Genomic DNA, 23,761 nt, shown 5'->3' on the forward strand with positions numbered 1-23,761 from the left:
AGATTAACATCTTTTCCACAAACACAGGATGTGTCTTTCGACATGTTTGTTTAACAAATGAGAGGCTACTCACTGCATGCAGTAATTATCCAATGGGAGGCTCTTACCTAGTTGCTTAGTTAAATCCAGGGGGTGACTTTTTTTTGGCCAGGCAGTGTATGTGTTGCAATTACACAGATACTGTTTCAGTTTGTAAGTGAGCAGTGAAGAGACAAGCTCACTTGGTGCCAAGACATGTGAAAATGACAAATTATACTTTTAGAGGGATGTAATTATTCTTCCCTTTGACATAGTAAAGTAGTGTTTGAATTCTGAATCCCTGTAAATATATATAGAGATGTAAAGAATATTGTTTTTTGGACCCAAACATTACTGTGCTTTGCTTGGGTTACAGTAGTGAATGCTGAACAGTGATTTTCAGGTACATGGCTTTGCATTTTTTAAACTCTTCATCTGTTTGTACTGTTAAGGACTGAAACTGACAGTGTTTTGCAGTACATGTATTTTACCCTGTGCATTGCTACTGTTGGTTTAATACATACGTCTTTCTTTAAGTCATTGTTGCATAATCCTACAAGTTCTTCCACATTCTCCTAGGTCTTCCTCTGAGATAGGTCAGCCTATTGTTTCCTCAATGTCTCAATGAAGCATAAAGGAGTTATTTATAAAGGTTTTCATCTATAGTTAGCTAGTTATCAGTTAAGATGAGATGGGTACTACTGCAGTCAAAGTCTGAAAGCACAGGGCGGTGGGGCACAAAGACCAGCCTGAAACCTCCTGGTTAACAAACAATACATACAATATGTTGCAGTCACTTATTGTCAATGAGAAAACATTTTTAACAAATTAGGTAATTTGTGTATACAGGATGAAAACCATTATATTTAGTACTTAGTGTTAGAATGATTAGTATTAGCAATAGTGTCAAGCACACACTATCTGCAATTGATGATTAGTTATGAAGTATTGTAGCACAATTCTCCATACAAAACCTGATCATCTTGATTATCATCTTTTGATCAAGCCATATTATACCTGTTGTGAGTGATTTCTGTTTTGAAGAGAAGCAAAATTAACAGGTCAATTCTATGCCTGATCTGACTGGAATATGTGACTCAGTTTCTCTCTTGCATAAAGGTTATCTTCCTTGAAGTTAATGTAGGTTTTTTTCCTATGCGAGATCATCAATAAAGGCATGGTTATGTAAAATGTGTGTTGTTTGTTACATTATATTTATAATTATTATGACTGAATATTTGATGACATTTTTGAGCCATTTTTGCAGAATTCCAGGTAATTCAAAGTTGTTTATTACATTTTTATTTACCAAGATATCAAATAGAAATAATTTAACATACTCAAATTGATTTAATTTATTCTTGGAAATTTCAAAGCTCTTTATTTTTTAATCTGCATCACTGTTGTCACTAGGCAAACTTGCAATCACTTTCAATGAGATGTTCCCATTGTCAATTAATTCAAGTATTTCACACTCAGTAAATATATTCCTCCTATTTTACTTGTTCTGGTGGACTGTTTTTGCAACAGGAAGCTTTAGCATCAGCGCTAAAAACTGGCACGAACAGCAAACATCAAACATTTTGAAAACCCCTGTGTAAACAGCATATACAAAACACCATGTAAAAATTTTGAGTGGCACGACACAGATACTGGATTATTTTTTATTTCACAATCATTTAAAATTAGAACAAGACCAAAAATAATGAGTGAAAATGCTCTAAATATGTTTAAAATAGTTAAAAAAAACTTTTTTTAAAGCCCTTGTTATCTATGGCTGTGATTATGTTATTTCTTATTAAAATGTCAGATTTTTCTTTAGACACAAATGAAAGGCCTATACTGCTGTTGGACTGGCTTTTAAAAGTCTATTTAATCACACAAGTGTCTGACTGGATTTGTTTGACCACTGTGAAACACACAAATTGTTGCATTAAATTTATTAATAGTCCTTTAGACTGTCAGTTTCTGTCTCATGACATTTCTAAACAAAGGCACTTTATCAATAAGATACTCATCACCTGCAACAACAAACTGAAATCAATTCACATTTCCATACGGAAACAAGAAGTGGCCTCAAAACCCTAGTTTTCCCCTACAGGACAGTATTTCATGAAGTATTTTCAATTAGGAGTCAAGAGTCAAAAAACGACTAATTTCAGCAGCAGTCTAAATGCAAGCTAACATTAGCTAGTTGCACTTTAGAAGTTCCAGTGTTACATTCTTTTTAACTTACATGCAGTTTGTCAGCATGTTGTCCCCTAAAATAACTTTTGATGAACACTGAAAGTCTTCAGGTAACTAGACAATGCCTGTCATAGACAGAAAATACAAATTAATTACTGCTGCATTTCTCTTGTCACATTACAGTAACAATCAATGCTGTACTCCCTACAAAGTAATCTCATTGTTTTGGGTTAATATCTTGACATAGTATAAATAGTACAGGAGATATGGTACAAGTTTTTTTCAGTCCTTTTTGGTCAAATGGTTTCCAGTGACAACAATCTCATCCCCATAAATGTTGTGTACAGTATGACACAAACACCCAGGTTCTTATGTGAGGCATGTCAAGAATCACTAAATACACACAACCTCATGTTCAGAAAGTGTATCGTGCTCAAAATGAGATTCAAAACCAGTGATGCCTTTCCAGTGTTGTGCTTTCAGCAGGGGTTTTAAATCTTAGGTAGTGTCAGCAGAGACCACCTCAGATCTGTCAACTCCACTGGAGAGGGAACAGGCAGGTAGCCAAGGATGGACATTGCATACTGGCAGTACTCTTCCACCTGTTGGATCTTGCTGTAGCTAAGCAGTGCCCTCCAGGCAGTGGCTGCATGTGTGGCGTTCCTGGTCGAGACCTGGAAGTTGCTGCTGGAGAAGTTGCTGCTGCCTGTCATGTTTATGATGAAACACTCGATGTCTCGGCTGGTTGTCAGCTTGACAAAGCAGTAGGTGTTGTGCAAGATCTGGACCGGGTTTTCCACCAGGTCCTTGTAGCACACGAGCATATACTTGCCCTTGAACCAGTCGGGAGGGCTAAGTGCCATCCTCAGGGTGTGGGACATGCATTCGCAGATCACCCCATGCCGGTTACAGCGTAGTAGTCTGAGCCATCCCTTTCCCTCTGGTCCAAATGTAAAATATGTTGGTTCCTGCTGCCTGACTACCTGAAAGTTCTCCCGGATCAGACCATACTTGGACTTGATGCTGGAGTTGGCCACTGTTGGTAAACACTTTAACAGAACTGACCATCGAGGTATATATTTGTTTGGACTGTAATGTTGAAATATATAAATGAAGATAATAGAAATAAATAAGTACTAGGCTTATTTTTCTGTATCTAGTCCAGTATAAGGATAAAACAACATAGGAACATGAACATAGATGCTACAGAGATATGTAGTCTATATAATCTTATATTCTGAGAACTTCTACAATTTTTCTTCAAAAACGACCTTGTATCTAGGAATATCTGTTAGATTTATATTTTAAGATGGAATATGGATATCTGATGATGGATATCTGTGGATCTTCTGTTTATATTCTAATACAGTGAATTATGAATTACACCACTATTTCATATGGTACATGGTAGTTTAATTTAAAAACTGTAACTATTCCCTTGCTCCTGTCCCATTCAAATTTACTCAAAAATCCTTAAAGCAACAAGAAGAAAATCATTAGCTACACTAATCTTCATCTAAGGTATTGCAGATCTTGGTTATCAAAGAACAGCAGACGCAAAACAGTGGGATGACAGTAGCAAAGGATGGGATGCCATTGAGTGGATACAAAGACGTAAATAAAACAAAAATAAAATTTAAAAACCTAATAGTCTGCTTATTTGTATGCAACAAGTAACAACAATGCTGACATCTGATTTGGCATGGATTTAATGACAAATTTAAAACTTAATTTTTGACGAGTTTAGCTTTAACAATATCTATTTAAAAGACAGCTCATCGTGGATTTATTATGCAATATTTTTTTGTGCTACAGAATAACCGCTGTTTGTAATTATAAGAATAATGGACTAATTTATCAAGAGGACTTCCGTTACAGTTATTGAGCCTTTCTTTGTCCATGAGCGCCACCTTCTGTTCCTTGCTCTTTTCACTCAGAGCTCTCTCTCTCTCTCTCTCTCTCTCTCTCTCTCTCTCTCTCTCTCTCTCTCTCTCTCTTTCTCTCTCTCTCTCTCTCTCTCTCTCTCTCTCTCTCTCTCTCCTCTCCCTCTCTCTCTCTCTCTCCTCTCTCTCTCTCTCTCTCTCTCTCTCTCTCTCCTCTCTCTCTCTCTCTCTCTCTCTCTCTCTCTCTCTCTCTCCTTCTCTCTCTCTCTCTCTCTCCTCTCTCTCTCTCTCTCTCTCTCTCTCTCTCTCCTCTCTCTCTTCTCTCTTCTCTCTCTCTCTCTCTTCTCTCTCTCTCTCTCTCTCTCTCTCTCTCTCTCTCTCTCTCTCTCTCTCTCTCTCTCTCTCTTTCTCTTTCTCTCTTTGCCCAGTCTTTCTTTCACTCTTGGTATTTCTTTGGTCGATTTTTTGTTTACCTTTAAGTAACGTCAGTACCAGTTTAAACACAAATTTAAGACAACCTGAGTGCTCAAAAAAAAAAAAGAAAAGAAAAGAAAAGCAAGGTCTGGGAACAGTTTATTAAAGAAGAAAATAAAGGCCAGACAGACTGGCATTTATTTGTCATATATACATATACAGTACAATGAAATTATATTTTCCACATATCCCAGCTTCTTTGGAACAGCAAAGACTTCTTTGGCAGCTAGGATAAGAGCCTCTGGAGCTGAGAGGGTTAAGGACCTTACCCAAGAGCCTAACAGTGATTCAGACCTACAGCCTTTCATTAACCGACAAACAATTGTGAATTTATCGTTTTTTGCAACCCTACTTATTACTATAATTCACAGATAAGGAAACATTTGAAGGTAAACCCGATTATTACATTTGCCATGTTGGTAATATCTGGCCAGTTTTAGTATCACATTAAGCTACTACTATGTTAAGAATTTATCTTCCAGTATTTGAGCTGGTCACATCTCTGACCATTCACGGGAATCATAGGTTCTGGGGTGTATATGTGTGAGAGAGAGAATAAGTTTGTGTGTTCGCTAGGCTGGCTCCTAGTGTCTCTTTCTCTCTGCTCCCTTCTTTCCCATGCTCCGCATTTCCACAGCCTTTCTCTTGTATCCTTCATTTTTCAGCATTTCCACCCAATTGCTCTTTCTTCAGAAAGAATACTGTAGCTGTGGCTAGACACATCTCATTTCTGTTAACCACCTTCAGCTATGAAGAGGAACCATAGACTGTCTATGAGAGGGAGCCATAACCCAGAGGTGCATAGAGAATTCAATCTTTCTTCTGGAACAGAGAACCCAGTGGCACTCTGAGGGGTGAAGCTTCTCTTTCTTTTCAGGACTCTGCCTACAACGCATCCCTGGATGCCTTGCTGCACATTTCCCAGTGGTTCAATTACAATCCAGTCATGGCACTGCTCAATAGTTTTTATGTGTAATAATAATATTTTAAGTATTTAATAACGTAAATAATAAGAATATAATAAACATTGCTTCTACAATGCATGGTCATAAGTGACTGGTGATTTTTATTTAAGACAGGCCTGATGTACGCAGGCTTTACCTTCCAAATGGTACGGTCTTGGGTGAATGGAGGTGAATGCACAATCTGGGAAATTTCCTGGCGGTGTGAATATCTCTAAGGCCAGGCATAGGAACCAAGAGTAGTTCCTAGACAGGTCATTGTGAGCTCAGCTGCAAAAAAAAAACCAAAAAAAAACGTATGTTCCCAACATTCTCTGGGGAATTTAGCCACACCATTTTGTCAGTCAGCGCTTATAAGGCCTTCCCTGATCTTGTCAGGAGCAACACAGGTATGCTCCATAACAAGCCCTTCCCCTGTGGTCTAGCTGTCAGCCAACGCAACATGCCTGAGCGACAGGGGTCGCCGGTGAATAGCGGAATTGTGCGTGGTGTGTTTATCCTGCTTTCTGCTCCAGCAATGGGCTGGCCCAGTTTGGTAACTGATCCTCTTTTCACAGCCATCAATAATGCAGGTAGAGTTGCAATGCCTATTGACAGTCTCTTCAAGAAGCCAACCAGCCTTGGACTGGATGTCAGCAAAGCATCTGTGGACCCTTCAAATAGTTCTTTTTGTTCTCTATGTTCCTTACTTTCTTTTTAAAGAAACCATTTATTTATAATTATTTTTCTTATGTAGAAAAGAGATCATCCTGTGTGGAATTCTCAAGACACTTGAAAGGCATGGCAACTGTTGCGTAGAATCCGCAGTGCAAAACAAGAAGCTGAGAGGATTGGAAGCACTAAGACTGCCTCTTTGTGCTCCTTTCAGAATATGGATGGGTAAGCATAAAGTTAACTATTGCTTAGAAACTGTCAGCTTTCATTCAGCACTAAGATTTTTTCTTATTGTAAACTTGCATTAAGTTCCTTTTCTATCTCCTGTCTTGATATTACTTGACATACAAAATGTATCTTATAGAATTTATTTACTATACTATTATTTCAGGGTTAACTGTGATGACAATGTTGATATTCTGCATAACTGTACTGGGTGTATCAAGCATTAGGTGAAACAGGCAGGGAAATGAGTTTAAGTGCAGGGGTCTACTTGCATCTTGGCTCAGTTATTCCGGTTGATCTTGTAGCATTATGGCAGTGTCATATGAAGCTCTCATGCTGATATAGTGTATCAAACGTATGTCCACTGAGACCAATTAAACTGTCTGATGACAGTTTCATATACCTCTCTTATCAAAACAGGTTCATGGGCATTGTATAAAATATCCACAATTTGTATTAAAGTAATACTTAAACAGTTCTCCACTTGATGATGAGAAAAGGAAGTTATAGGTTTGAGATGTCATTATGCAAATACAACATGCAAATGTGATAATGCTAACTACCATCCCACTCACTTCCACTTACTGGGTGTATTAGCATTTTTGGACTAAGAATCACTTTAAAATGAACGACTTTAAAATGAATGGTCCTTCCTGGCATTTTGGCTTAGCTAGCCCTCTCACCTGTAAGATCTAATGACCCACATTCTGTGCACTGTTCAGGTGTAGAGTGTCATTTGTTTTTACTGCTTTGTTTTCACTCACTCCTATATTCCTCCAGTCCATTTGAGTCTCATTGCAGTAAATGAACTAAACCTATTCACTAATAATAATTAAGCCGAGAGTTGTTTCTGTTGTGTGCAGACATAACTGTATAGGGTAAATATATGTCACATTTTCATCATACTGAGGTTCATTTTTAATATTGGGATATCCAGATATAGGCAATTTGACTGAAAATAGAACAGATTATGGATACTTTTACACAAGGAAAACCACTGACATAGTACTCCATATTACTTTCATGTACATCATGAATGTTTAATGGATATTGATTTAAACATTCATGAATGCATTACTGATGGAAATGTTAATCTTTTGCAGACACCCTTCTCATAAACTGTTACTTAAACCATGAAAGGATATGATCAATCTTCAAGCTCAGGCTGTAAATCAGTGTATAATGATAAGCAAAGTGATACTTATTCAGCCTTTCTCTTGATAAGAGAACCCAAACACAGGCTAAGCATTGCTAACTGCTTTACTTTTGACACTGGCTCTTCACAGGACTTCTACAACCCGCAGGTTTTGACGGCACCTGCTGGCTCGGCATTGGTGTGGCACATTAAACGTTAACCTCAGCTGCTGGGCCATTTAAGGAGACCCGCCCTGAACAGAGTTCAAAAAGGCTGAAGTTCTGTTCCCCTACTTCGCTGCAACTTTATCCTCACCTGTCCAACTCTGTCAAGAGCCTGTATTCCTCACTGCTCCTGTGAGACACTCCTCCTACTTCTAACTGTAACCTGGACCTCAGCTGAACCAGGCTGGAGTGGGAGTCATTCTTAAGGAGAGGTACATTTTAATTAATAGCTTTTTTAGAGCTTCGTAAAGAGTTTATACTCACCATTGGAGACTTGTGACATTTGCTATGCAGTGTGTTGTGGTTTTGTAAAAATGGACACATCAATACTGTCCAGTATTAAAGTACTTATCCTGGAATTTACTTGAGTATTATTAGTAAAAGTAAAAAGCTATATATAGCCTAAAAGATTAATGTGATGTTTTTTTGTGGATTTGATTATAACAGATATAAGCTATGTGAGATGTTTTGCTGTCCAAAGAACTGCTCTTAATTTTATTTAATTATTGAAAAGAAAACTGAACATTGGTGGTTTGTTTTTGAGTTCAATCAAACTTAAAATATGCATCCTTTATGATCTCACAAAAGTATGTCTTTTCACTCAGGAAGACTAAAATTTCTAAGCTCAATGTTCAAAGTGTAAACCATAAATTATGAAATATACGAATATTTGAAAATAGTACTTAATGGTAACTATACTCTGTTTCTAAGCACCCATGTCAAAAAACCATATGTTGAACCTGGTTCCTTTCCTACTGCATTTTGTTGGTCCTTGCCTGAATTGTTTTACTTTGTAGTAGTTTTTGGTTTAATATTGTGGGAGTTTGATCATATGACTACAAGCATATTATCCATTTATTTATATTTTTAAATAATAATAATTATTTTGCAGTATGGTTAAGCTACTTTTGTAGTTTCTGTGGATAATGTCTACAGGTGTTTCATATGGTCAGAGAGGCTGAAGAGTGAGCAACATGGAGGACAGTGTGACACAGATCTCTCGAGAGGACCTGGAGGAGCTCAGGGAGGCCTTCAACAGAATTGGTCAGTTGTTTACCAACACTGCATTGCTCATTAGCTGTTTGCGAAAAACAGGCTGATAAACGATTTGTACAGAATATGAAGAGCAAACTGGGATGCATCTGATTTGTGATTGCTTGTGCTGCATGTGACATGTCAAACATTATCAGATTTTACAGGAAACCAGTGAACATGACATTTACTACACAGTGTCATTTCATGCTTACTGCTTGTTACTATGGAGTTTTGACCATCAGCAGAGACAGAGGTGGAGCAAACCATGGCCTCCTCCAATTGCATGCTTACACACAAAACAATGTCATTCATGTATTCATTGATTGAAGGTTCATTGATTTACGATGCCCTCAGTACAGTTTGTAGTAAGCCAAGGCATGTTTTTTTGTATAGCACTTTTTATACACAGTGGCAAGTGAAAGTGCTTTACACAGATATAGAATAATTAAATAACGAAGCTTATTACATTTCAAGATCTATCACCTCAGAAACATTTTTGCAAAAAAAGAGAGAAGAAAAATTTAGTATGTTCAGTTATTCATAGCCTCCGAGCTATAGTACCTTGCTGACCAAAACACTTTTATAATGAACGCAAGCAGATATAACAGATGAAAGTATATATACCTCACCAAGATTTGCATGCCTTATCTCTCCTGCAGACATTGATAACAGTGGCTATGTCAGTGATTTTGAGCTGCAGGAACTCTTTCGGGAGGCTAGCTTCTCTCTGCCAGGCTACAAAGTGCGAGAGATCGCAGAGAAATTTATCGCTGGTGACACCAACAAGGATGAAAAAATAAGCTTTGAAGAGTTTGTTGCGGTATGGCCAACTATTGTTCTACTCCCTTGCATTATTACACTGAATTTCTAACACACACAAGCATGCATGCGTGCACATACACACACACACACACACACACACACTACAGCCTATGATATTTTTAGCTAAAATCTGGGGAATGCTTTGCTTTAGTGTAATCTTGTATTGCTTAATCATGTCATATCCTGTTTTATTCCATAGATATATCAGGACCTGAGAAGTAAAGAAGTGAGAGAGACCTTCCGCAAAACCATTTCCAGGAGAGATGGGATCCGCTCATTTGGAGGAACATCAGGAATCTCAAGCGAGGGAACACAACACTCATATGCTGGTGAGATTTACCATTGATATCCTGTCAGCTAATGCTGGTGCTGTTGTGCTATTCTTCAGAAGAGAATCTTTGAACTCAAAATGTTCTGACCACTCCAAAACTTTGATATATTAATATTCATAGCCTCCCATAACTGCATGCCTTAGTCAAGCATGTTGTAGCTCTTGCTGAAAGCTGAACCAGAGTGCACTCATTAGCAGTGATGAGTTGCACCACCGAGTCATTTTTATGGTCTTTGGCTCTGCTTGGCTCCTGCTGGTAATCTGAGCCTGCTGTATTGCTAATGTTTTGCCTGTCAAATTGGGCCTCAGACGAAGAGAAAGTGGCCTTTGTGAACTGGATCAATAAAACCTTGGCAAATGACCCAGACTGCAGACATCTCATCCCCATGGACCCCAATAATGACAGTCTGTTCAAATCTGTCAAAGATGGAATACTTCTATGGTAATATGATCATAGATCTGCTCACCCATAGAGTATTGTGAACTTTTGCATGCATTCTTTTATTTTCTAACGTATATTCCAGATGCTTTAGTCTGGAAAGAGACCTGTAGTAAGATTACTAATAATGCTAAACATGTATGCTGTGTGTCGATAGCTAGCGCCTAACTGATTAGGTTTATTTATTTGCAGCAAAATGATCAATCTCTCTCAACCCGACACGATCGATGAAAGAGTCATCAACACAAAGAAACCCACAATGTTCACCATGACTGTAAGCACTCTTCAAAAATACATGTATGTACTATGGCGGTAGATAGAGAGATTTGTGGGTTGGATAGATGGATGGATGGATGGATGGATGGATAGATAGATAGATAGATAGATAGATAGATAGATAGATAGATAGATAGATAGATAGATAGATAGATAGATAGATAGATAGATAGATAGATAGATAGATAGATAGATAGATAGGCAGGCAGGCCTGGACCTGAGACTGGATCAATATTCAGGGCTATGTATACAGCTGTCAATGGTCATCCACAGGGGTGCTTGAAACATTATGAACCCTTTAGAAGTTTCTATATTTCTGCATTTGATCTAAATCTTCATCAGAATGTCACAGAAATCCTAAAAATAAAAGATCAAGAGAACCAAATCAAGCAAATGAGACAAAAATATCAGTCATTTATTTAATGAGGAACCTTATCCATATTTTTGAGTGGCAAAAGAATGTGAACCTTTGCTGTCAGTATCTTGTGTGTCCCCTTTGTGCCGCAATAACTGCAACTAAACTTTTCCGGTAATTGTTGATTAGTCCAGCACATAGGCTTGGAAGAATTTTAGCCCATTCCTCAGTTATGCTGGCGGTTTCCTCCCATGAACCGCTTGTTTCAGGACCTTCTACAACAATCCTATTAGAATAAGGTCATGATTTTGACTTGATCATTCCAAACCTTAACTTTATTCTTCTTTAACTATTCTTTGGTAGAATCACTAATGTGGTTAGGGTCATTGTTGTACTGCATGACCCATGTTCATTTGAGATTTAGCTCACAAACAAATGGCCTGACATTTTCCTTTAGAATGGTATAATTCGGAATTCATTTTCCTCCAGTGATGGCAAGCCCAGATGCAGCAAAAAGGCCCAAACCATGATACTACCACCACCATGCTTCACAGAAGAGATGAGGTTTTTATGTTAGAATGCAGTGTTTTCCTTTTTTCAAACATAAGGTTTCTCATTTAAACCAAAATATCTATTTTGGTCTCATCCATACACAAAACATTGTTCCAATAGCCATCTGGCTTTTCCATGTGAACTTTAGCAAACTGCAGACAGGCCACAATGTTTTTTATGGAAAGCAGTGTCTTTCCGCTTGCAGCCCTGCCAAGCATGCCATTGTTGTTCAGTGTTCTCCTGATGGTGGACTGATGGTTTTCCTGATGGTGGATAAATATTAACCTTAGCCAATGTGAGAAAGGCCTTTAGTTACTTAAAAGTTATCCTTGGCCTTGCAGACTATTACACACCTTGCTCTTGGCTTGATCTTTATTGGTCAACCATTCCGGGAGAAGGTAATAATGGTCTTGAATTTCCTTCTTTTGTACACAATCTGTCTGACTGTGGATTGGTGCGGTCTTTTTAGAGATGGTTTTGTAACCTTTTCCGCCTGATGAGCATCAACAACTTCTTCTAAGGTTGTCAGAAATGTCTATTGTTCAAGCCATGACAGACTTCCACAAATAGGTGTTGTGAAAATCAGTCTTTGCTAGATCTTTAATAAAACAAGGTGCCCACTCACATCTTATTGTCATCCTACTGATTGACAACACCTGACTCAAATTTCATTGTCAAATTTTCTTCTAATCCTAAAGTATCACATACTTTTGCCACTCACATACAGGACCTTGAAAAAGTACTCATACCCCTTGAACTTTTCCACATTTTTACATGTTACACCTACAAACTTAAATGTATTTTATTGGGATTTTATGTGATAAACGAACACAAAGCAGCCAGTAATTGTGAAGTGAAAAGAAAATTATACATGGTTTTCAAATTTTTTAATTAATAAAAATCTGGAAACTGTAGCGTGCATTTGTATTCAGTCCCCCTGTCTGAATACTTTGTGGGACCACCTTTCACTGCAATTACAGCTGGAAGTCTTTTGGGGTATGTCTCTACCAGCTTTGCACATCTACAGGCTGAAACCTTTGCCCATTCTTCTTCAAAATGGCTCAAGCTCAGTCAGATTGGATGGAGAGCATCTGTGAACAGCAATTTTCAAGTCTTGTCACAGATTCTCAATGGGATTTAGGGCTGGACTTTGACTGGGCCATTCTAACACATGAATGTGCTTTGATCTAAACCATTCCATTGTAGCTCTGGCTGTATGTTTAGGGTCGTTGTCCTCCTGGAAGGTGAACCTCCACCCCAGTATCAAGTCTTTTGCAGCCTCTAACAGGTTTCCCTCCAGGATTGCCCTGTATTTAGCTCCATCCATCTTCCCATCAACTCTGACCAGCTTCCCTGTCCCTGCTGAAGAAAAGCATCCCCACAGCATGATGCTGCCACCACCATGTTTAAAGGTGGGGATGGTGTGTTCAGGGTGATGTTCAGTGTTAGTTTTCGCCACACATAGCGTTTTGCATTTAGGCCAAAAAGTTCAACTTTGGTGTCATCTGACCATAGTACCTTCTTCCACATGTTTGCTGTGTCCCCTACATGGTTTGTGGCAAACTGCAAATGAAACTTCTTATGGCTTGCTTTTAAAAATGGATTTCTTCTTGCCACTCTTCCACAAAGACCAGATTTGTGGAGTACACGGCTAATAGTTGTCTGAACTCTGTTCAAGAGGGTGTTGCATTTTCCTTGATTTAATAATAGTTCTGAAGCTCAGAATGCACAGATCAGTTTTTGTTGCTTTGACAGCTTCCTGTAGTGTTCCCGTAGTTCTGGCATGGGGTATGATGTGATTAACTACTAAAGGGACTTGAGTTTAGGCCAGCTCAGTGACATTTCTTTCAGGTTCTGTAAAACCTGAACCTTTCAGGTTCTGCTGTATTTCAGCAGAAGCACTCCGTAGCCAAAAGTGAATTCTTTGAAACGGAGAGGATGAGGACAGGCTTAGAGAATATCAATTACAAGCTTGGGGCCAGTGACCATTGCAAGTGTTTCCAATCAAAAAGAGCTGAGAATGACAGTGCTTGCTGACATGGGCAAGTAAGCCCCAAGGTCTTGTGTGCTTGAAATGATGTGTGCTCAAACAAGTTAAAATAAGGCTAATGACTGTTCTGATGTTGAGTTTTGTTGTGCATAGCTGTCTCTTTTCAGGAATTCTGGAAGGTGCTGTATCAATAAAAAGTGGTTACATTAAGAATGTAATGACCAAAGTATGGCCAGGATTAGGAAATCTCCAGCCTCCATAGGGTACTGTGAAACTGTAGCCAATATTAGCACTGTGACTTTTTTTTTGGAGTCTACAGAAATTCCTTAAGGAAGGCACAGCCAAAATGTTTCTAAATTCACACTGTTCTGAATTAGTGTTAGGCTGCATACCTTGAGTTCCCTGATGATGGAAATAGTAAAGGAAATAAGGGTGTAGCTCAAACCGGTGGTGGTCATCAATGAGGACAGGTTAGCCTATCTTAGCCCCACTGAGGTCTGCTAGCTATAATACTGATAGCAGGAATGAGATGTTTTTTATGTTCCATTGTCCTATTGAACTGTCTCTTATCAACTCCCAACTGCATTTGATTATTTTTAGCATGGTGGCTGTTTGATGGATGAGACCCAAAGCTTGGGGACCTCCCTTTGTTTAACAATGCCCAGTGCCTCAGTGGCCTCTCATTTAATTTCAATAAGCGTTCTCATATGGAATGCATCTATATGGTTGAGCTAACAGTTAAACAGATGTGCCTGGGTATTATGTATTTTTACAGTTCCCTGCAAGACCTTTGTGTACCCATGTTGATGACTATGCAAACGTGCTCAAAGGCAATCACAGACAGGCAGCTTATCATGGGAATTGCTGCCTTATCAAATACACAGGGCATGCTGTGATAACTGTGTCATGGAAGCTTATCATTGGGTTTGATCTGTAAGTGAAGATTCTAACAGACGTGTTGTGTGAAGGTGTGAAGTTATTGCCTGAAATATGCAAAAGACCCTGAATGGGCACCAATGTCCGCTAACACTTCAAGGGAGTATTGTTTGACTTGCATTGGATTTTTTGTAAAGTAGTACTTAAAGTAAAGTAGTACTTAAATCCTGCTTATTCATTAGAATGAAGTATTATTTGAGTCATCTGTAGTGCATTTCTTTTGCATGGTGTTCAGATGCTTCTTTTGTCAGTTTTACTCAGACCCCACATGATGCAATGAGTGGGCATAACCACACACAGTATTCATCAGCAGTTTTAGTTTGTTTGTTAACCTTGCCAGAATTTCTAAACATGAAAATCGACATCCTTTTTTTGGTAAAACGTACAATATGAAAGCAATACACTCAAAGTCCTTGCCCATATCAAGGTGTAACAGAGCTGGCCCAAGTGCCGCAGGGTGCAGGGCAGGACGCACAGACTTCCTTGATGGTGCAACACGTTTATTAAGATTAAACACATACGACACAGGTGGCACTCACACATAACACTTACAGTACACATGACTCTACACTTAACATTAAACGATGAACACATACACATTAACACGTGACTACACAAACTAACGTTATGGCTACAGAGCTCAGAATTAACACACATGTAGGGACAATGACCAACAAGGGCGCACACACTGACACGGCTTCAAATACAGACAAACAATTAACACTAAACCCTGTGCAGGTGTGTGCTATCCCAGGGGGGTGTGGTTACGAATAATGCACATGTGAGACCTTCTGCACGCGGTGGGCCATACCACGTGACTCGTGGGGGGAGGAGCCTTCCGTGACACAGAGACATGGGTATAGAAAAAAAATGTTGGGCCCTGTGAACAATAGTTTGAAATAAACAACAGTGATTCGAAACAATAGTAAGTAAATAAACAAGGGTGGAGGGGAAATTATATATAGAGAACATTCCAGGTGAGTAACTACAGTGTAATATAGTAAGAGATGTAGAAATATTCAAAATTTAGTGAAGTACACAAGGATCCTAGATACACACAACATTTCGGACAGAGGTCCTTCATTAGCTGTAGTGCAAGCAAAGTGCTTCTGAATTTGTAGGAAAAGGAGATGTTGATTTAAATATCTACTTTTTTCAAATATAAGCAGGTTCCTCCTATCCCTATCTTGCTTCATCTTGTTTTCCTTGTTTCCCCCTTGTGTACTTCACTACAAATTTGAAAATCGCTCTCTGTCTCACTCATATATATACAAAGGAGCGATCTCTGGTACAAATGTACAAACACATACTTTTCTCCATTCTCTCACAGGAAAACCTGATCCTGGCCCTTAACTCAGCGTCAGCCATTGGTTGTACAGTGGTCAACATCGATGCCCAGGACATGATGGCAGGGACCCCCCACCTGGTGCTGGGTCTTCTCTGGCAAATCATTAAGATTGGCCTGTTCGCAGACATCGAGATCTCGCGCAATGAAGGTCAGGTATACACTTTAGACTTCAGTCTAAGGTATACACCTTAGACTTCAGTAGGCTAATCCTTCCTCAGTAGTTTCTGCTAACACATGATAGAGTACAAAGGTTTATTAATTAGTCAGCAATGTCTCAGTGAAAGAAAGAGGGAGCCAGAAAGACTGAGAGAAGAGAACCAGTAGGAATATTTTCTCTTCACCTACTCAGCTCTATTTTGAATATGAAATGGACTTCAGCCAAAACGAATGTTTCTAATAATGGATGAAAGCCATTAATTGCTGTGTTCCATTGAGTAATAACTTCTAATGTCGTAAATAATGAAATAATGAAAGCAAATGGGAAGCAATCGGTGGTAAATAATTCATTTTATTAATAGTAAATCTTGTGTACTATATTAGTAACTCTTGATAGTAACTCTTATGTCTTTCAGTGTTATCCTTGTAGCCCTTTTGGATAAAGTATTCCTTTAAGATCAAAACGAGTTGTGTGCAGTACTTAAGTTAGTCCTGACATGATTTAGTATCATCCAACTAATTTCAACAGCTCATTCCACTTGCTAACCTGAGCTAATTAGCAAAAGCAGGTAACTGGAACAAATGGCCTGGCAAGGACTTTTACTTTCTGAACTCTTAGCTTAATATTTGTGTGTGTGTGTGTGTGTGTGTGTGTGTGTGTGTGTGTGTGTGTGTGTGTGTGCGTGTGTGTGCATGCGTGCGTGTGCGTGCGTGCGTGTGTGTGTGCGTGTGTGTGTGCGTGTGTGTGTGTGTGTGTGTGTGCGTGTGTGTGTGTTCATGTACATGCACATGTGAACAGCTCTTATTGCACTTCTGGGTGAATCTGAGGAGCTGGATCACCTGCTCTCGATGTCTCCTGAGGAACTGTTGTTACGCTGGGTAAACTATCACCTCGACGCAGCCGGCTGGCAACAAATCAGAAACTTCAGCGAGGACATCAAGGTATATCCTCACCATCCCCCTTCGCCAATCACAGTGCTAATAGATATTACCTTTTTTGTAAATTTGCCAGAATTTTGTTTTACTAAATGAGAATATCATCATTTCAATTTCAGTACTTTGATGCTAAGAACATCTGAAAATAAACTACTCTTCAGGAGTTATGGAAATAAGAATAGAATCTGTTAGGGTAACATAAAATGATGTGCAATGTGCACCAAGCAAAGTGTTGTTAGTTAGAACAGGAAATGTACTGGCTGTACAAAGTTATTTTGCCAACAATTATCTACCAAATCCAGTGACATTCTATAAAGCTGTTCAAGGGGCAAATCAGTCCAACTTTTACACTGTACAGCAGTTTCTGCATTGCTTGCAGGTTAGAGTAAGCTGTTTACAATGAAAAATAGGTTTCAAATTATTGATTTAGACACAGTATCCTAGCTAATGACTCACACAGCATGGCCCATCAGAGATTAACATAAGATTGTTTAAATTTAGTTGACACACATGAGCCAGCTTCCTCCAAGCTGTTTACAAATGAGCATGATCATATTTATATAATCCTAATTGGCCCCTACAGTTTTATTGTCACTGAGTCTTCCTTTGGCCTGCAGGACTCCAGAGCCTACTTCCACCTGCTTGATCAGATCGCCCCTAAAGGTGACGGAGATGACCAGATCCAAATCACCATCGACATGTCTGGCCTGATGGTGAGCATGCCCTGCCCCCCAATCTTCCATTCTCCATGTGATCCATCAAGCTGTCGTGCGATTGGTCATGTATGAGTGCTGAATCAGTTTCCACTGTGTTAAAGTAATGGCTCACATTTTTATACTTGGGAATCTGACCTGTGAGGCAAATCACAAAACACTTACAAATATTTTATACAATATATGTCTTACAGCTATCCTATAAATAATTATATATAATTATCTACAAACATGTATTTTTATACATTTAATTATATATTTATTTACATATATATTTTATACATATTATTTATACATGTATTTTTACACATTGTATACATATTATGTTATATCTATGTATTAAAAATTATTTAACTATTTAATTTCCTTTCCCCATGCCATTAATTACATACCCACAAGCAACCTTTCCGTATTAAGATGACTGGTTCTCTTTATAGATCTGTGATATTAAATATAGAATAAATATTGAAACGTGGCATGCTTATGCTTTGTAAATGGTTGGAGTTTGTAAGTCTCTTATAATCGCTCAACCAAAACATGAGATAATGTCTGAGGTCCATATTGGGGAATGGGTCAAACAGGCTTCTATTTGCAGTGCCTAGCCTACCAATCCATGAAATCACAGAAAATGCATCTTTATCATAACATCCTAGACCCACAGTTAGAAGTGTAATTATGATTAGATCATCCCAGTTCAAGAACCGTTTTCCTTTGGCGAAAGGTAAAAACAAACCTATAGGAAATTTCAGTTATTTTACAGAAACGTAAGCTATTTTTTGTAGTGTATAATGTGATTATGTTGATTGGATACTGATGCTATTTAGATAGGCCTAGTTATGTAGCTTTGTTGTGTTTTAAAATCTATGTGCTATCCATTTAAACTGAATTACTTTGTACAATATGAATGAAAGTGTCAGCTCTGTGCAGGTAAACGACAATGTATAAAAGTGTTAAACTTTAAGGAAATCCAAGAACGTTATGGTAGAAGGTGGAATGCGAAAAATGGTCGTGGCTGATGTGCCTCTACCTTCCGAAGGAGCGCGACGACGAGAAGAGAGCGGAACTAATGCTGCGTCAGGCAGAGCGGCTCGACTGCCGGCAGTTCGTCACCCCACAGGACATAATGGCTGGGAACCACAAACTCAACACGGCCTTCGTAGCCAACCTGTTCAACATGTTCCCTGCCCTGGGCAGGCCCAAGATCAACGGCATCGACCTCACACTACTCGAGGGTGAGTTCCACTGCGCTAACACAGGCTCCAACTCAGCTGAAGACAAAGGAGCATTTGAACGCATGATCGATTCTGCTTGGGATCCGGCACTGGGCATGTTTAATGCCTCGCAAACTTTGCAGTAGTTTGAAAGCACATGTTCAATTCCAACTTATTAAAGAAAAAAAAAAAACAAATCGAATTTGTTAAAGATTAAAGTAGATGAACAGGCCATCTATACACACACACACACACACACACACACACACACACAAAAGTTAACGTTTGTGTTGTTTTGGTGTCATAGCAGGTACTGTGGAATGTGCTTAATTACTGAAAGAAATATCATGTGAATAAATCCTTATCACTGAATACAACTAATTCCAGTATCTAACTGCTCTTGGACTCAGTACCATGGTTAAACATTGTTCATAGTCAATGATTGTATTATTGTAAAGGAGCTATAGCCAATCCAAAGGCTTTAGATATCTGCCTGTGAAGGACTTACCGTAACTCTCCTCTCTCCTTCCTGCCCAGACCTAACCCCTTCAATTGTAGGTACTGTGATAAGCCACTACTCACTTTGCGTGCTCAGAAGCATGCTTTCACTTTTACTTCCTCTCGGCTCACACGATGACCCACAAACTTTTGTTGTTGTTGTTTGTTCACTTTTATGGCTTGTTTATTGTTGTTTAGTTGGTGTAACTGAATTGCTTACCCAATTGCTGAGAAGTTGGTTGAGGCACCTCCCTTTACAATTTTTAAGTTGTTGATGATGGCACATTTCTTCAAGATAAGATGGACATTCTAAAAAGAGTTAGGATTAGTATTTTGCACAGAGAAATAGTACGTTCTCCGTGTCTCTAGTCTCTCATTCTCTGTGTCTCTGTCTCTCTAGTTTTCATAAAAGGAATGCTGAGGCAAAATCATCATCATTTCAAGATTTAAGATGAAATCTGTTTATTAGGTTACTTATATTGTGACACAATAGTCTTAGTTTCCATTACATTTCTTTCAGAGTAGTTAATGTAAAAATTATTGCATATCTAAGCATAGGGTTCAGTTGATTGGGCAGATGAACATAGTATCTATAGCATTCCTGTATAGAGGTAAACACTGTTACAATCTCCTCAATAAGCATTATGTCTTAACCACTCTAATGTAGTACTTCATTTTTATGACACACGGGTGTAACAGAGCTTCTTTTTTTTTTTGTCAGCTTGCAGTGGTTTACGAAGACCTGATAAAATATTTTGAGACACTCAGCCCTATTTTGCAAAATGTGCGAAGCTAATTTAGAAATATTGTAGCATCACCCCTGTGGCTCATTTGCAGCACAAGCTTGGTTTTATTACATGCTAAAAGGACCAGAGCATAATTTCTACTTCACAGAACCTAACCAAAGGGTTACTGTGCAGTGCCTTTATGTACCCAAGAGTGAATGTAAAGGGGATTGAGATCACTGCATGTGGGTATGTAATTATGTATAAAATCATTGTTTCAAAGCATATAGTCACAACACAGCATGTGTGCATTGATTGTATGAATTAGTGTGAGCAAACGTCTGTGCTGTTCCACACTGTTTACCACGTGAATTACTCAAGAGTGACTGAAGACATAAACTGACTCTGTTCATTTTCTCCCTGCACTTGATAATGCAAAGGCCATCAATGCAGTGGGGCTGTTTTCACTATGTACACTCTGGTCAGACTCTCAACCAGACCACTGCTGTGGTGTGCACACGGTGACGATCCTTTTGACACATGGTGACATCCCTATTCATTTCTACAGGAGAATCGCGAGAAGACCGAACCTTTAGGAACTGGATGAATTCACTTGGAGTTAATCCTTATGTCAATCATCTACATAGGTAAGGCAGCTAGGAAAGTTTTTAAAGGTGCAATTTGTAAGGTTTTTATTTACTGGAAGATGCAGTATCTGCAGTAATTCACAGTTTGTTTCTTGAGCCATTCTTGAAATGCTACAAGGTTGTTCTTACTGTACACTGCAAATACCACAACTTAACTTGCTAAAGCTACTAATATTAAAAAAGATACATATGTGACTTGGCTTTGTAGGCTTGTATTGCTAAGGTTTACAGTAGAGAACTGTACTACCAGGTTGGTTTAGTGCTTGGTTTAGTGTTGAAAGAACTGAAGTTTAGCTCCATGAGCTAATCCACTTTATCTTCAGCAACCTGATGGACGGCCTGATCATTCTTCAGTTGTACGAGCGGATCCAGGTCCCCGTTGACTGGAGGAAAGTGAACAAACGTCCATTCCCAGTTCTTGGCTCCAACATGAAAAAGGTTGGTATGCAAATGATGGAGTGAAGTGACACTTTGAAGTTTGAAACAATATTGTGTAGAATTCAAAATCAGTAGAATTCACCAAAGTTATTCAATACTTATCTAAGTTCCAAAGATTCTCCATGCAAACTATTTATTACAGAAAACAACTGATCAAAATAAAGTTTTGAAAAATTAAATACTTCTACAATGCAGATTTAAACTCTGTGTCTCTGAAAAAGTAGCTTTTGTCAAAAACATTTTAGTATGAAGTAGTAGTATAAAGAGCATCATTGAAAGAGGATAATGTAAATGTATTAACAGATATATAAATTCTTTATTCATATATTTATTATATGAAGACTACATCAGAAATTCCATACCTCTCAGTGGTCAATTCAACACATAAACAGTTTAAAGGAGCAATGTCATTTTTCCAATAAATCTCTGTCACACTAAGAAAGCATTATCTTAAAACTTTAGTGCAACTTTACAAATGTGCTAAATCATGTAATACAATTGCCTCTGTCATTTTGATTTCAGCCATTCATTATAAGCCTTTATATTCCAACATATTCACTATCCAACTTAACAAAGGAAATGTCACCGTAAGGCATGATAGACCTCTGTTAAGAATGCCTACATGTACGTTTGTATCAGAAATTTAAATTATGTTGCGTAAGTTATGCAAATAAAGCTAACATATGTCTGCTTATAGCTTGAGAACTGTAATTATGCTGTGGAACTGGGCAAAAAGGAAGCAAAGTTTTCACTGGTGGGAATCGGAGGTGAAAATATCAATGAGGGCAGTTCCATGCACACCCTGGCCTTGGTGTGGCAGATAATGAGAAGGTGCGTCTAATTATGTTGTATATGGTAACTGTCAAATTGAGAAACATACTCTCAATATCATCTATATTAGACATTTCTGCTTTGCATTTGCACTCACTGGCTACATAGGTACACCTATCTTAGAGCTTCATTTTATAGGTATGCAATGAGAGATTATGGCTCAGATATTCAAGATCTGAGTCACCCTCTACCCCATTCATTACTTACCACTTTCTGACTACAGGACCACTACTGAAAGTATATTATGGGTGTGAGAATATTGTCAACAAAGCTGTGACACTGACGAGGTAGTGGCATGGTGGTGGAGGCTACGCTGAAATGAGTGTATCAAGCTTAGCGTTATTTTTTTCCTCAGTGTGACTGTTAAGATGCTGAGGAAGAGCTGAATTATATTATTTGCTCAACATATTTTTCTATTCATTGATTAAAAGATCTGAATTGCTACAGCATTCTGTTCTTACTTAACCATGGCACACACTTGCTGTGTACAGGTACACAGTCAAAGTTTTGTCAGATATTGGTGATGGAGAAAAAGTAAAAGATCAAGTCATTATCAACTGGGTGAACAATACTTTGCAAGAAGGGCGTAAAGACTCCTTTATCAAGAGCTTTAAGGTAGGAGGTGCAATCTTACTCTGTTTTATTTCTCCTTTTACTAAGCTTTCAAACCCGTACAGCACTTTGATTTCAGATTAGGTCTATGTAGCATAACACACATTAAGCTCATCAGTAAAATTCTCAGTGAGGGTTTGGCTAAAGAGGAAATGCAATGAATGTCTTAGTAGCAATATTATCATGCATCATATTAAATTCAAGCAATACTCTTAGGACAAATCAATCAGCACCAGCTACCCAGTGATCGATCTGATTGATACGGTCGCTCCCGGCGCCATCAAGAATGAGATGGTGAAATGGGGAGATCTGAGTGCTGAGGACAAGCTAAACAATGCAAAGTAACTCTCCCTTACATCACAATCAACTAATCAGAGATCTGCCCCAAAAGCTCCCTATAACTGTCTCATGGTCTATCACACTCACGGTCTCTTTCGGTCATGGTCTCTTTCACTTACAGGTATGCCATCTCTGTAGCTCGTAAAATCGGCGCCAAGGTTTACGCGCTCCCTGATGACATTGTGGAGGTTAACCCCAAGATGGTGATGACTGTGTTTGCGTGCTTGATGGGGAGAGGTCTGAACAAGGTGACAGGCTGACATCTCTCAGAGGAACCTGTGGAAACATCGATGTTCTTTGCTTTCTGTTGTTCCTTGTTGTTACCCCCATCCCTGGTCTTCTACGCTTTTGAGTATTCGTTAAAGCAACATTTCTCCCACAAATGTGAATGTAACAAACGAGGAATGAAACATACTGCAGGAAAATGATCACATCATTTAAGTAATGGTATCCTGTGCTTTCATACATTAGCATTCTTATTTTGACCTGTGAACATTTCCCTTTGAACTTTTTTTTTTCTTGTTTGTATAAAACATGTTGATTGCCGGAAATAATCACTTTTTTTCTTTAAAAAAAGCCTTAATTTATCTTAATCTATCACTTCATTATATGGTAATATTTGCAAATTCCGTTGACCTATATTGACTACTTTTTTCTAAATACATGATTTGTCTAAAAATGTATCTAAGTAACAAGTTTTCAAGTACTAAGTTATTTGTCCACAATGAATGTCTAAACCCTAACCACTGGGGTGGCATTTAAAATGATCAGTATGCAAAGATTACAATGTGTTCTGCTTGATGATTATT

General features: G+C 38.5%; 1 protein-coding gene across 3 annotated transcripts; it reads left to right on the forward strand.

Annotated features, from left to right (window-relative positions):
- Window positions 1–6,276: 6,276 nt before the first annotated feature.
- pls1 (plastin 1 (I isoform)) lies at window positions 6,277–23,739 on the forward strand. 3 transcript variants are annotated; one of them, XM_081703755.1, is made up of 18 exons: window positions 6,277–6,403; window positions 7,690–7,974; window positions 8,699–8,806; window positions 8,953–9,050; window positions 9,457–9,617; window positions 9,819–9,948; window positions 10,260–10,392; window positions 10,582–10,663; window positions 15,829–15,994; window positions 16,802–16,944; window positions 17,556–17,651; window positions 18,688–18,883; window positions 20,654–20,732; window positions 21,056–21,170; window positions 21,868–22,001; window positions 22,493–22,616; window positions 22,830–22,954; window positions 23,074–23,739. In XM_081703755.1, exons 4-18 carry the CDS (start codon window positions 8,975–8,977, stop codon window positions 23,210–23,212), a joined length of 1,899 nt encoding a protein of 632 aa, XP_081559881.1. In that variant the 5' UTR covers window positions 6,277–6,403; window positions 7,690–7,974; window positions 8,699–8,806; window positions 8,953–8,974; the 3' UTR covers window positions 23,213–23,739. The 3 variants fall into 3 exon arrangements, with proteins under 3 accessions (XP_081559881.1, XP_026854146.2, XP_026854145.2); XM_026998345.3 differs by lacking the exon at window positions 8,953–9,050 and having other exon boundaries at window positions 6,278–6,403; window positions 8,677–8,806; XM_026998344.3 differs by lacking the exon at window positions 8,953–9,050 and having other exon boundaries at window positions 6,279–6,403.
- The last annotated feature ends 22 nt before the right edge of the window (window positions 23,740–23,761 follow it).

Source organism: Electrophorus electricus, chromosome 20 (genome assembly GCF_041902795.1).
Source record: "Electrophorus electricus isolate QZ-2024a chromosome 20, ASM4190279v1, whole genome shotgun sequence".
In the NCBI taxonomy this organism is placed as follows: domain Eukaryota; kingdom Metazoa; phylum Chordata; class Actinopteri; order Gymnotiformes; family Gymnotidae; genus Electrophorus; species Electrophorus electricus.